Genomic DNA, 12758 nt, shown 5'->3' with positions numbered 1-12758 from the left:
CCACCTGTTTGTACCTGTTGGTCATTCAGACCCTGATGCATGTGAGGGCTGACGCTTCATTAATCCCTCAGTTTGATCTCACAGGATTTAAGACAGGGATGAAACAGATGCAGATGTCTGAGTGTGACCTCCTCACCCTGACTGTCGAGCACGCTCTGCACCACCTCCTCCAGGCCGACCATGTAGATGAACTCGCTGTTGGCGGCGGAGGGCAAGAAGTGGAGGAGGGGGGCGGGGGGTTTGGGTGGAGGGATCTCCAGCAGGGTCTTCTCCAGCTGCTTCCTCAGGGCCAGCTTGGCGGCCGCCTGGCTGCTGGCCTGGTCGGCCATGGAGCTCACGCCTCCACTGGCCGAGCCCGACATGGTGGACGGGCTGACGGCCGAGGCTCCGCCCATTCCGCCACCCACCCCGCCGGCAGCTGCCGCCGCCTGCATGTGGGCCAGGTTCATGTACATGGCACTGGAGCCTGAGCGCTGGGAGGCCGCCACCTGCTGGCTCGCCTGGAGGGAGAGAGAAGGGTCAAAGGTCACATTTACAGTTTGAGTGTTGCACAGTTCAGATGGAGCGAGCACACGACTTTTCATACTTTGTTTGGTGATTTATTGTTGTCTTACTTCTGCTCTCCAGCTCGCTGAGCATTTACTGATTTGACTTGCAGTTAAAACCAGCTCTAATGAAACACATCTGTACACACACAGTAAAGCAGGTCTTTGGATGCGCTCTCTGGAGTGCTCACGAGTCCGTACCTGTTGGTAGCTGACGGAGCCGGCCATGCTGCTGGAGCGGGACATCCCGGGTTTGGAGGAGAGCCTCTGGCCCTGCAGCTGGGCGGGGTTCGGGGCGATCACTCGCTGTGACATCAGCATGGGCGGCAGGTTGGCGTTGGCCGCTGACCTGATGACTGTGTGACCCTGCAGAGGGGAGGACACAAAAGAGACACTTCATGAGTTTGAGTCTTTATATCAACTTAAAAACCACTTCATGCTGACATTTGATTTCACGTCAACGTTAACGAGCCGGCAGGGCCGACGAGTCGAGTGCAGACACCGAGTGTAAATCATTTCGGACCATCTTCCTGTGAAGAGCTGATGACCTGAACAACTGAACACGTCCAACGTTTACTGACGCACAGCAGCAGGATATACGACATACTTTATCCTGTCAGGTCACAAACAGCTACCTTCCATTTAGACAGGCTTTGATCACAGGCCTAAAGAGTCTGTGAATGAACACAGCCTCTAAAGTGAAATAGAAACGTGATTCCTCAGGACTTCTTCGTCTTCGTGCGACTCCTCTCTGCTGGTGTCCGTCATCGAACAAAGACTGTTGTGTGAAAAAACAGAAACTCTGCTTGGTAACAACATTCCTGAACGGTGAGTGGACTTCTGCGGTCCAACATGAGTCATCTCTCAGCCTGCATGTTTCTGCTCTGAACGGCTCCTTAGTTTATTCTTCAGGCAGAGTTTGACTCTTCATTCAGTCCTCTTGAATAACAGCACAATCTAATAATACCAACATGATGGGCTGAGTGCGACAACATGTTGTCCCTGTCTCCACACACAGAGAGCAGCCTGAATCCAGGAAGTGCTCCTGTCCTGACATTGTTTGATTCAGTATCAAATGAACTACAAAGTCAGCAGCTGCTTCTTTTCCATTTAAAATCTCGCGTTACTCCAGCTACAAGTTTTAAACATTAAAGGGTTAACATCATCACCACAAAGTCATCGACTGGTCCTTTGAGTTATCTGTATCTTAATCACTAGAATCAGATGTCTGTACATCTGGATGTCTACGTTTGGTGTCCAAAGCGCTCTGGTCTGTGGTCTGAGTAGAACTGGTCGAAGGCAGGAAACACGGTCCATGTGGAGGCAAGGAGGCGAAAGGTCGGAAACAACAACGACCTTATTTAATAAACAGATATCTACATATTGGAGCAGCTAACAGATTAGTCGATGACTTCTTGTCTTAACTGGAAGTCTTTCCTCTGAAGCTGCAAGTCTGACTGCAAACAAAGGCCAGAGGACGGGAGAGGAAGTGTCGATGGGAAGCCCAGGAATAACGGTCCTCACTCCGAGGAGCTGAACAGTCTCCAGACATTAACTAAGAGATTGTTCAGAACTTATTCTGAAGGGAAACTTTAAAAGGTTTACGGATTGAACAAGCAGGTCGATGGTTTAACACCTGAGAGAATGACACAACGTCATGTAACATGAGGTTTCCTCTTTCTGAGCTCCACGAAGCTGCTCACTGCAGGACTGTAGAATGAGCCTGCTTTGTTTCAGCTAGGAGTTCCTTTAACTCGTCCTTGTATGAGAACACTGTGCTGACATGTTTGAGCTGCTACAGAGACACTGTTACAGATGCACACAGACACAGTGTTCCAATCATCTTATTCATGTTATTACCATTCACAGAGCGGCCAGCAGGGGGCAGCAGCTGAGTGAGTAAACTGACAACAAACCAGGCAGAACATCTCCGTCCACACACACACACACACACACACACACACACACACACACACACACAGATCTGCTGAATATTTAATAGCAGCTCAACATGTAATGGAGGAGCTGCGCTACGTCACGCAGGAACAAAGACTTCCTGCAGGAGGAGGCCTCACAATCAGAGCTTCTACGTCGTCGTTTTCTAATTGAACAGCTTGTTTATGTCATTTTACAGAAACGTCTTTATCCTCATTAAGAACTAACATTTACAAACACTCACAGAGAGTAAAAACATCTTTATAAAGCTGGAGACCTTTGAGAACCGGAGGCTGCTGATTGATCACGTCCACCTCTGTGCCTTGTTTTACCAGGACCAGCACCATGCCCGGTCTTAAATAACTTAGACAGAAAAGAGACTAAAATAAGAATCCCAACCCAGGTGTGACCGAGGTGCGCTTGTCCTGTTAAAGGAGCCTTCAGTGATTTTCCAATCTTAATAGAGAGGAGTCACAGGAGACAGGGGACAGAAAACAGCAGGTTTCTGCACATTTTAACAAGTTCAGTTCAAGCTTTTTGAACACTGTTTGTGTTATCATATACTGGCAATAAACAGAAGCATATTAATGAAAATTCGAGTCCCGGAAATACTTGCAAAGTGAATTAATTTGATTGTAATTTGCGTGTTTTTCTGCAGAATTTGTCCTTTCAACCGGCCTCAAGAATCAGGCACTGACGGCCCTGATCTCTTAGAACCGATATCAGATCAAAGGAACGGAAACCATTTAAACGGAGTGCTTCAACAAGTCTTTATTTTACGAGATGAGAGCGACACACTCGCTTGGTGGCTCTTGTAGCGTCTGACCTGGCTGCACAGTTCACATGAATGGTTTTATTCTGTAGTTTTGTCAGAGTGATTAAAACTACAGTTTCCACATTTAAAAAGAGTGACTGGCGTTAATACAACTTCATGTAACAAAGCACCAGTTAAAATATCATTTAAAGACATTTTAAAGGGGAAGTCTTGTATTTTAAAAGAGCAGGATTTGCCTTTAAAGACCCACAGAGACTGTGAGCAGCAGAAGCTGAGATATCCTGACTGTTAGTCATTGAATAGAGTAAATAGACTGAACTTATACAGAGCCTCTGTAGTCCTCTGACACCTCAAAGTGCTTTACACTACATGGAAACATTCACACACTCACACTCAGTCGAGCTGAAACGGCATGTCGAGAGTATCTAGCTTCCGTATCGTGACGTGTTTCCGAGTGAAACAGGACGTGCAGGCGGGACATATCATTAGAGGGATTTGATTGGATGGTTGAGAAGTGGGCGTAGACAGACGTTCTCCACAGCGCAGCAGCTAGCTAACTGAGCGAGCGTTCTTGGTGCTCTGCGGCTAAATGTTGCAGATTGACTGGTTGAAATTGTTTGGTGCTAACTTACGTAAGCACGCGTGAAATTTAGTTTAACTGGAAGAAAAAAAGATCTGATTTTAATATAAGAACATGAAGAAATGGGTTCTCTGTGTTTTTTTGGCCTATATTGTCAAACAGATGCACAATGTGAGCGGGGATGTGATCGAAAAGGATTAAAATGACTTTTTTCATTTCACCTCGACTTTAAGGCTCTACCTCCTGACCTACAGCTCCACAAACACTGGACCACAATGCAATGGGGTAGCTTCAAACTCAACACCTTAAAGAGCAGCACCGACCACGGGCAGATGATGCCACTGAAGTAACAAACTTTAAAATGAAATGTTCTGAAGCGTCCTCAGACTCAGGTGCTTCTGTGGTGAGAATCGGCTCACTGTGGATCTGCTGGTTTCTACGGTTACCCTCTCCTCATGCGAGCGATCACATCTCTGTCCCTCGGCGAGTGTAGAGGGAAACATTTCTCACATGTAAAAGAGCACGACGAGGCACACAGACACACACAGACCTGTGCGGTGCGGAGGTTCTGGGGCTCCGGGTTGTGCAGGCCCGGCCTCACAGGAAGCTTCCCCAGACCAGCAGAGCTGTGGAGGGGAGGGGGCTGCACGGAGGAGGCCGCGTTCTGGACCACCGGGACCTGCAGGGAGACGACGACAACAACAACAACAACAACATAGGGTTAACCAAGGACAACACTTCATGTTATGTTTTCGATCATGTTATAGAACCACTCATAACTTTTGCTCCTCTTGTTTCATTAAGCAGACACATCCATCAGTCGACAGAACATGTATGACTGTGGAGACGTCAGAGTCGATTAGCAGAGTCAGAAATTCTTGCAATGACTGAAACAGATGAAACACAGCGGCACCCATCATGTCCCCTACAATCGCAGTACCTCAGAGTGTTGTGGCGTCTCGTCTCTCTCTGCACGAACTCTCTCACCTGATGTGACGTGTCTCCTGAAGCTGACATGAAGCTGCAGCCGAGCTCAGCCTGACTCTAACACACACGTCATTCATCATCTGTTTATGAAGAGCTCTACTGCTGCACGGCTGCAACCAAGAGCAGACTTCCTGCAGATTTTCAAATTAAAGTTCCCTGACTGTCGATCGGTTCTCACACTGACAGTCAGAACGTTACACTGGAACATGTGCATGACTAAATAGAGCTGAAATATATGAATATATATGAATATATTTATACTCTTATGGGGGTCTGTTTTTGCCAAAACTGTTCAGTCATATTTTAGTTTCCCAGGATAACTATTAGCTGATTTTTTAAACTCCTAAATATTAATATAAGTTCAAATGAGTTGTAACGATTATTAATGATTTGTTTTCTGGTCTATAAAAAGTCGATCACTGTTTTCCAAAGCTCAAGCTGACGTCTGCAAATATCTTGTTTTGTCCACAACACAAAGACGATCCGTCTGGAGACACGACGGAGGAAAGAGAAGATGGAGACTTTTTTCTCCTCAAAATCAATCAGTCACAAAATAGTTGGTGATTAATTAGAGAGTTGACGACTAATCAATGAATTCAGCTCTACTCCTGGGAGGTCATCATCATCTATTAGCTTGTTTCATTTTGTATTAAGTTACTGCAGCTGTCACAGAAATGTAGCAGAGTTAAAGTACAAGATGAAGTAGTTGGAGCACTTTGCAGAGTGTCCTGCAGTTTAATGATTGTTCGAAGTGTTGTGGTAACCTCCTGCTCCTCCTGCTCCCCCTCCTCCTCCTCCTCCTCCTGCTCCCCCTCCTGCTCCCCCTCCTCCTCACTGACCTTCTGCACCACGTTCTCCTTCTGCATCTGACTCTGTCGCAGCTTCTTGAGGAGCACCAGACGAGCCTCCTCCAGACGCAGCTCCTCTCTCAGAGCTTTGATCATCTGCTGCCGCTCCTCTCCCGTCTTACCCTGAACACACACACACAGACACACACAGACACACACACACACACAGACACACACAGACACACACACACACACAGACACACACACAGACACACACACACACACACACACACAGACACACACACACACACACACAGACACACACACACACACACACAGGAGTTATATGAAGCATGACTTCCCTTTAACATCCTGATATACCAGAGCATGATGTTCACTTTTCTTCTGGTACAGTCACAACATGTGAATTCAAATCCAAACACCGGCCTGCCTGCAGTGATGCTATGTGTTTAGCTTAGCAAGCTAGTAAGCTAGCTCTCCCCTCTGCTGAGGTTAGCTCTGTTTGCAGCTTAGCTAATCTAAAAATGTATTTCTGGGTCGCTGAGTGATTCCCGTTTCCCAAGGTCAGCGTAGGTTGTTGTGTTTAAGTTTAATTAGCACACTTAATGTTTGTCTCCTGCTGTTAACGGACGTTCATGTGTCATGTGCAGTTGCAACGTTCGCTCTTGTCGACGTGTCACTGTTGGGGCGATGGAGACATTGTGAGTTTGACATATACTGTGTAAAAGCTGCATCCCTTCATGCAGTCCTCCAGGTCACAGTCGTCTGAAGCCGAATCAGAAAGGCAGCAGGACTTGTTGAAGATGTTGCAGACGTCTCACCTCTCATCCGTCTTCTAGAGACGTCTGCAACAACTTCAACAAGTCCTGCTGCCTTTCGGATTCAGCTTCGGATCAGCTTCACATCTTAAAGATGTTGGTTGTTCCATCCTAAAGACAGCAGTGAGCGCAGTGAGAGAAACATCCAGAGGTGAGGTGACGGCTGTTTGTACCTTGAACAAGTCCAGGTTGGCCTGGTGCAGGCGCTCCTCAGGTCGAGGAGTCGTTCTGGGACTGGACGCCTCGTTGTCTGACAGGATGATGACGTCTGGAGACGGAGTCCGTCTGTCATGATCCGCTTCACTGCGAGGGGGAAACCACAGACACAAAACATCAGGTCAACCTCTGGAACATCTGAAATTAGTTTCTGAAACTTATTCATGCACCATTTTATCCACCATCATTACCAGGATGTCAAGAGTTGGTTCAGTGAGACGATGACGTCATTAATCAAACCTCTAACGGTGAGAAACATGACAACACGGGACATGTGTCGATGAGAGGAAGGTCGCAGCCTCTCACATCGTAAGTCACATGATGAACGTACGTCATGATTTAACCCCCGAATCTGTTTCTGCTTCACTTCGTGGCTTCTTCTTCTTACAGACACACTAACGCAGCCCCTCCCCCGATTGTCTCTTTCTTACTTTGATTTTCACTCATCTTTAAAAGCACATGAAGACAAGTCGATGGAAACCCTCCCACTTTCCTAAAACCTGAAATCGCTGAGATAGTTTTAACTCTCGTCTCTACAACACAGACTGTGAGATGAATAAGCTACATTCACTTCTGCAGCCAAAGCTTTGCCTTAAGGCCAGAGTGGCAGAGCGGCCACAGCAGTGAAAGTAAACTCTCAGGTCGGTCATGTGATGGACACGAGAACAAAAAGAGGTTCCCCATACTTACACTCCCTAAGAGGACATGCCAGCGTCACAGAGAAGGGTTGGTTTACAAAGCTAAAGCTGAGACCAAACTCTTTCTCACTTTTCCCCCAACATCCTGATTCTTCCCACAAATCAGAGATCAGATAAACTAACCAAACTAACTCTTGTCATCAACTTCATATTTAGTCGAGTTAGTTTTCATGTCCTGTCTGAGCACAGTGGCCTGAGTGAACATGTGACTGTGCTGGCATCAGACACAGAGCACACTGGAGATGCTGCTGCAGCTGCTCACATCTCTGCACCTGCTGAACACAAAGTGTGATCTCATGATAGTCTGTACTCATGCTTGATAAGTACAAAGCGGTGAGGTCAAGTGTCCCCCCGTCTCCACACGACAGAACTCTCGGACACGGCATGTTTCAGCATTTTGTATAATTTCAGGAATATTTCTGTTTGTTGAGCCGACAGCCTGCAGCCTGCTGCGACATCGCTGCACAGGAACAACATGCACCTGTAACTGACTTATGAAGGGACACTCATGAAGGTCTGGTGGCTTAGAAGAGAGCGATGTAACGTGCGTTTGTGTGCTCCCCTTATATTTGAAAGTGTTTGTATTTGGCTGTAATGTAGCACGATGTTTACAGTGTTCGGCCCCCTCCCCGGAGAAACCCAGTGTTCATAATAAACACCAGTGTTCCCAGTGTTCCCAGTGTTCCCAGTCTGCCCTCTGTGGATCTCATGTGTAAGTTTATTCTCACCATCGTCTCCCGGCGCTCATGTCCACCGGCTCGTCCATCATGTTCTCCTTCCCGTTCTTACTGGGTCCAACATGGCCGCCGTGGCCCCCCAGCCTCAGACTCCCGTTCAGCTTCTCCTCGTACGCGGCCCCCATGAGGCTCTGGTGGTGGAGGGAGCTGGCTCCGGGGCCCTTCCCGTCACCCAGGGGCCCCGCGACGTCCAGCGCTGCCAGGTCGGCCAGGTCTTTGCGTTTGAGCAGCGCCAGCATCTTGAGGCGCTCCATGGCCTCGTGGCCCTCCATCTTCAGGCGTTTGGCCAGCGCCTCCTCTCGCTCGCTGGGAGACTCCAGACCTCGCTTCAGCAGGTTGAGCCTCAGCGCCTCCTCTGACATCCGCTCCATCCTGCAGGAGACCACAGGGGGAGGGGAGACGCATCAGACACCAGGATCACACACGCACACACAAATATACTTTAACAGGTAGCTGAAGGAGGAGTGTGATGTCAGATTAGGTGAAGGGTCTGTTGACATTCACACATCACTAGAAGACGGGGTTTGAACTTCTCAAACACATCTGTTGATTCTTCACACAAACGAGTCAAACACTGAATGTCCTCCAGGTGATGAAAAACCTGCCCTGCACCTGTGTCTGTACCTGTACCTGTGTCTGTGTCTGCACCTGTGTCTGTGTCTGTATCTGCATCTGTATCTGTACCTGTGTCTGTACCTGTATCTGTGTCTGTACCTGTGTCTGTACCTGTATCTGTACCTGTGTCTGTACCTGTATCTATACCTGTGTCTGTACCTGTGTCTGTACCTGTGTCTCTACCTGTGTCTGTACCTGTATCTGTGTCTGTACCTGTGTCTGTACCTGTACCTGTACCTGTGTCTGTGTCTGTATCTGTACCTGTGTCTGTACCTGTGTCTGTACCTGTACCTGTACCTGTGTCTGTGTCTGTGTCTGTACCTGTGTCTGTACCTGTACCTGTGTCTGCACCTGTGTCTGTGTCTGTATCTGCATCTGTGTCTGTACCTGTGTCTGTACCTGTATCTGTACCTGTGTCTGTACCTGTGTCTGTACCTGTATCTGTGTCTGTACCTGTGTCTGTACCTGTATCTGTGTCTGTACCTGTGTCTGTACCTGTGTCTGTATCTGTATCTGTACCTGTGTCTGTACCTGTGTCTGTACCTGTATCTGTACCTGTGTCTGTACCTGTGTCTGTACCTGTATCTGTGTCTGTACCTGTGTCTGTACCTGTATCTGTGTCTGTACCTGTGTCTGTACCTGTGTCTGTACCTGTACCTGTACCTGTGTCTGTGTCTGTATCTGTACCTGTGTCTGTACCTGTGTCTGTACCTGTGTCTGTACCTGTACCTGTGTCTGTGTCTGTACCTGTGTCTGTACCTGTACCTGTGTCTGCACCTGTGTCTGTGTCTGTATCTGCATCTGTGTCTGTACCTGTGTCTGTACCTGTATCTGTACCTGTGTCTGTACCTGTGTCTGTACCTGTATCTGTGTCTGTACCTGTGTCTGTACCTGTATCTGTGTCTGTACCTGTGTCTGTACCTGTGTCTGTACCTGTATCTGTGTCTGTACCTGTGTCTGTACCTGTACCTGTGTCTGCACCTGTGTCTGTGTCTGTATCTGCATCTGTGTCTGTACCTGTGTCTGTACCTGTGTCTGTGTCTGTGTCTGTACCTGTGTCTGTACCTGTACCTGTGTCTGCACCTGTGTCTGTGTCTGTATCTGCATCTGTGTCTGTACCTGTGTCTGTACCTGTATCTGTACCTGTGTCTGTACCTGTGTCTGTACCTGTATCTGTGTCTGTATCTGTGTCTGTATCTGTACCTGTGTCTGTATCTGTGTCTGTATCTATACCTGTACCTGTACCTGTACCTGTATCTATACCTGTACCTGTACCTGTACCTGTGTCTGTACCATTATCTGTGTCTGTACCTGTGTCTGTACCTGTGTCTGTACCTGTGTCTGTATCTGTACCTGTACCTGTGTCTGTATCTGTACCTGTGTCTGTGTCTGTACCTGTACCTGTGTCTGTACCTGTGTCTGTACCTGTGTCTGTACCTGTACCTGTGTCTGTACCTGTATCTGTACCTGTACCTGTGTCTGTACCTGTACCTGTGTCTGTACCTGTGTCTGTACCTGTACCTGTACCTGTGTCTGTACCTGTGTCTGTACCTGTACCTGTACCTGTATCTGTATCTGTACCTGTGTCTGTACCTGTACCTGTATCTGTACCTGTGTCTGTACCTGTGTCTGTACCTGTGTCTGTACCTGTACCTGTGTCTGTACCTGTGTCTGTACCTGTATCTGTACCTGTGTCTGTACCTGTGTCTGTACCTGTACCTGTACCTGTATCTGTATCTGTACCTGTGTCTGTACCTGTACCTGTATCTGTACCTGTGTCTGTACCTGTGTCTGTACCTGTGTCTGTACCTGTACCTGTATCTGTACCTGTACCTGTACCTGTGTCTGTACCTGTACCTGTGTCTGTATCTGTACCTGTACCTGTGTCTGTATCTGTACCTGTATCTGTACCTGTACCTGTACCTGTGTCTCCTCATAGATGTTGTGATGGTATCCGCCCCCCCCAGTGACCACCGGCTCCTCACTCCCTCTCTGTCCAGAGCAGCTTTAAACACATTTGTCTCCTGCACTGGTTCCTTCCTGTCATTACCCGTCCCTTACTCTCCCTACAAACATCATCATGACTCATGTTCAGAATATCTCCTGCCTCTATAAACACTTGGAGGAGACTCAGGTGTTGAACAGCAGCATCAGTTTCTCCTGGTGTGAACGTGAGTATGGATCAGGAGAAGCTCCTCCTGAGACGGAATTCTGCGCAGGATGCAGACTTTTGTTTCTCGGTGTGTTTAATGAAATCTTGCTGCTCTGCAGGTGAGCTGAACCAGCCAGTAATTAGGATAATAATAATAATATATCTGTTAATCACAGGTAACGTCGATTAAGGAACATTGTTCTGATCTTCTCTGAATGAATTCCAGCTTATAAATATGTGCAAGCAGAACTGATCTTGTGACTTTAGAGGAGGAAACACAAAGACTTGGTTTGGCTGCTTGGATAAAAACAAGGCTCAATGTATGCGAGTAAAAACATCACACGTACACAGAGGCACATGCGGGAACCGGTCGTGTGTTTGGTGCAGCATGCCAACATCCTGAAACACCCCAGGATTTATTCTCTACTATATCATTGTCTTTGCATGTAATTCTTTTAAATATATTCAATATAAGAGCATAAATATATTTATTTTGCTTTTTGGATGTTTCCTTCACACAGTAGCTGTTGTTACGGGTGAAGACGTCACAGAGTTGCTTTAATGATGCATGTATTAATCTAATGAGAAAACAGAACTCAGAGTTTGAAAAAGGAAAACATCGGCAGAAATATTGAATATTAAAAAAATAAAAATCCATTGGATGAGCAGAAATAGGAGCCTAACCTCATGACCCTGACACGGGGTGATAAACGTCCTTCACACTGACCCTCTACAGATCATTAAGTCATTAAAGCGTCCTGCCGGGTGCACAGACCACCATTGTTAGCCCCTCTGCTAACGCGACACCCAGTGTGTGAAATGAGGCAGGACGTAACCAGAAGGACCTCAGTGACCTGAGCTGAGTGCAGTGACACGCTAAGATGCATCAGGGATGAATAAATGATCAGAACATAAGAGACGCCGCTCCGTCAGGTGGAGGGGGGGTTAAAACCAGCAGCTAAGAATAACCTGGATCTGATACGTCCCCGTGTGTTAGCATGTGATTCACACCAGTGAAGAAGACTTTTGTATGGACGACAACAATCCAAGTCTTATGAGCACATTAGCTGATCATGTGACTGAGCTGTGAACCAATCAGGACGCAGCAGCAGAGCAGAGGCTGGATGAGGACGTGACAGGGCAGAAACACTTCCTGCAGGGCTGCGTTCAAATGCATCACTTTAACAAACTCTCCCTGCAGAGGCTGCACATCATAGATACCTTGAGTGTGATGCATTTACTGTCCTGCTGTTATTGCATTGGTTGTTTTGGTTGTTGTAGCGTTTGTGCAACGTTCACCCTCACAGAACACTTTAACCCAGCTCGCTGTTGGCTTTGAGGGCGCACAGAATAAATGGATGCTCTTAACAACTCTGCAAGTCTTATAGTTTAGGATATCCAGTCATTGTTTAAAGAGTTGTGACCACACATTTCTCTGGGATGAGTCAGAGCTATAAAACATTACAGTCCCATAAATCACCGACGACTGCAGGAACAGACTTTTTAACCCCAAACAAGCGACTGCATGAAGAAAACAAACGACCATCCAACTGTCACTTTCGTTACCTGAATGTCACACACGACACGAGTGCATCAAACAACTTTTCAAGGGGCTTCACGGCTGCAACACTTTCAAATGTAAGAACAAAGTCGTCAGAGTTTTACTGGAGCCGTGTTGTGCTGTTGTCTTCTCGATATTTGTTGTAAGGTCTCAGGACGGCCCGTTTCTCGACTTGATGTTCTGATGAAGTCGAACATGTTTAATATCATTAAATGATGTGAGCACGAATGGGAGCGTTATCTGCAGCACCAGACAGGAAGCAGCAATCGTGTAGATAGTAAACATGGAGGGGACTCGGGGGAGGGCTGCTGTCACCGTGTCCTCACTGAA

General features: G+C 47.3%; 1 protein-coding gene across 1 annotated transcript in view; it reads right to left on the bottom strand.

The window, feature by feature from the left end:
- gatad2b (GATA zinc finger domain containing 2B) overlaps positions 1-12758 on the bottom strand; it is a 46452-nt gene that overhangs the window by 8735 nt on the left and 24959 nt on the right. Inside the window, exons 2-7 of the mRNA XM_069681581.1 lie at positions 8092-8472; positions 6623-6752; positions 5662-5793; positions 4386-4514; positions 747-911; positions 137-500 (exon numbers count right to left, since the gene is read on the bottom strand). Of these exons, the coding sequence (XP_069537682.1) occupies positions 137-500; positions 747-911; positions 4386-4514; positions 5662-5793; positions 6623-6752; positions 8092-8471 (1300 nt within the window). The 5' untranslated portion in view covers position 8472. The remainder of the gene's footprint in view (positions 1-136; positions 501-746; positions 912-4385; positions 4515-5661; positions 5794-6622; positions 6753-8091; positions 8473-12758) is intronic.

This window comes from Semicossyphus pulcher, unplaced genomic scaffold (assembly GCF_022749685.1).
Source record: "Semicossyphus pulcher isolate SPU_LCO1_2020_fin unplaced genomic scaffold, fSemPul1.0.p SCAF_5, whole genome shotgun sequence".
Lineage (NCBI taxonomy): Eukaryota > Metazoa > Chordata > Actinopteri > Labriformes > Labridae > Semicossyphus > Semicossyphus pulcher.
The sequence above is the reverse complement of the archived record's forward strand: the minus strand, read 5'-3'. Positions and strand labels throughout refer to the sequence as shown.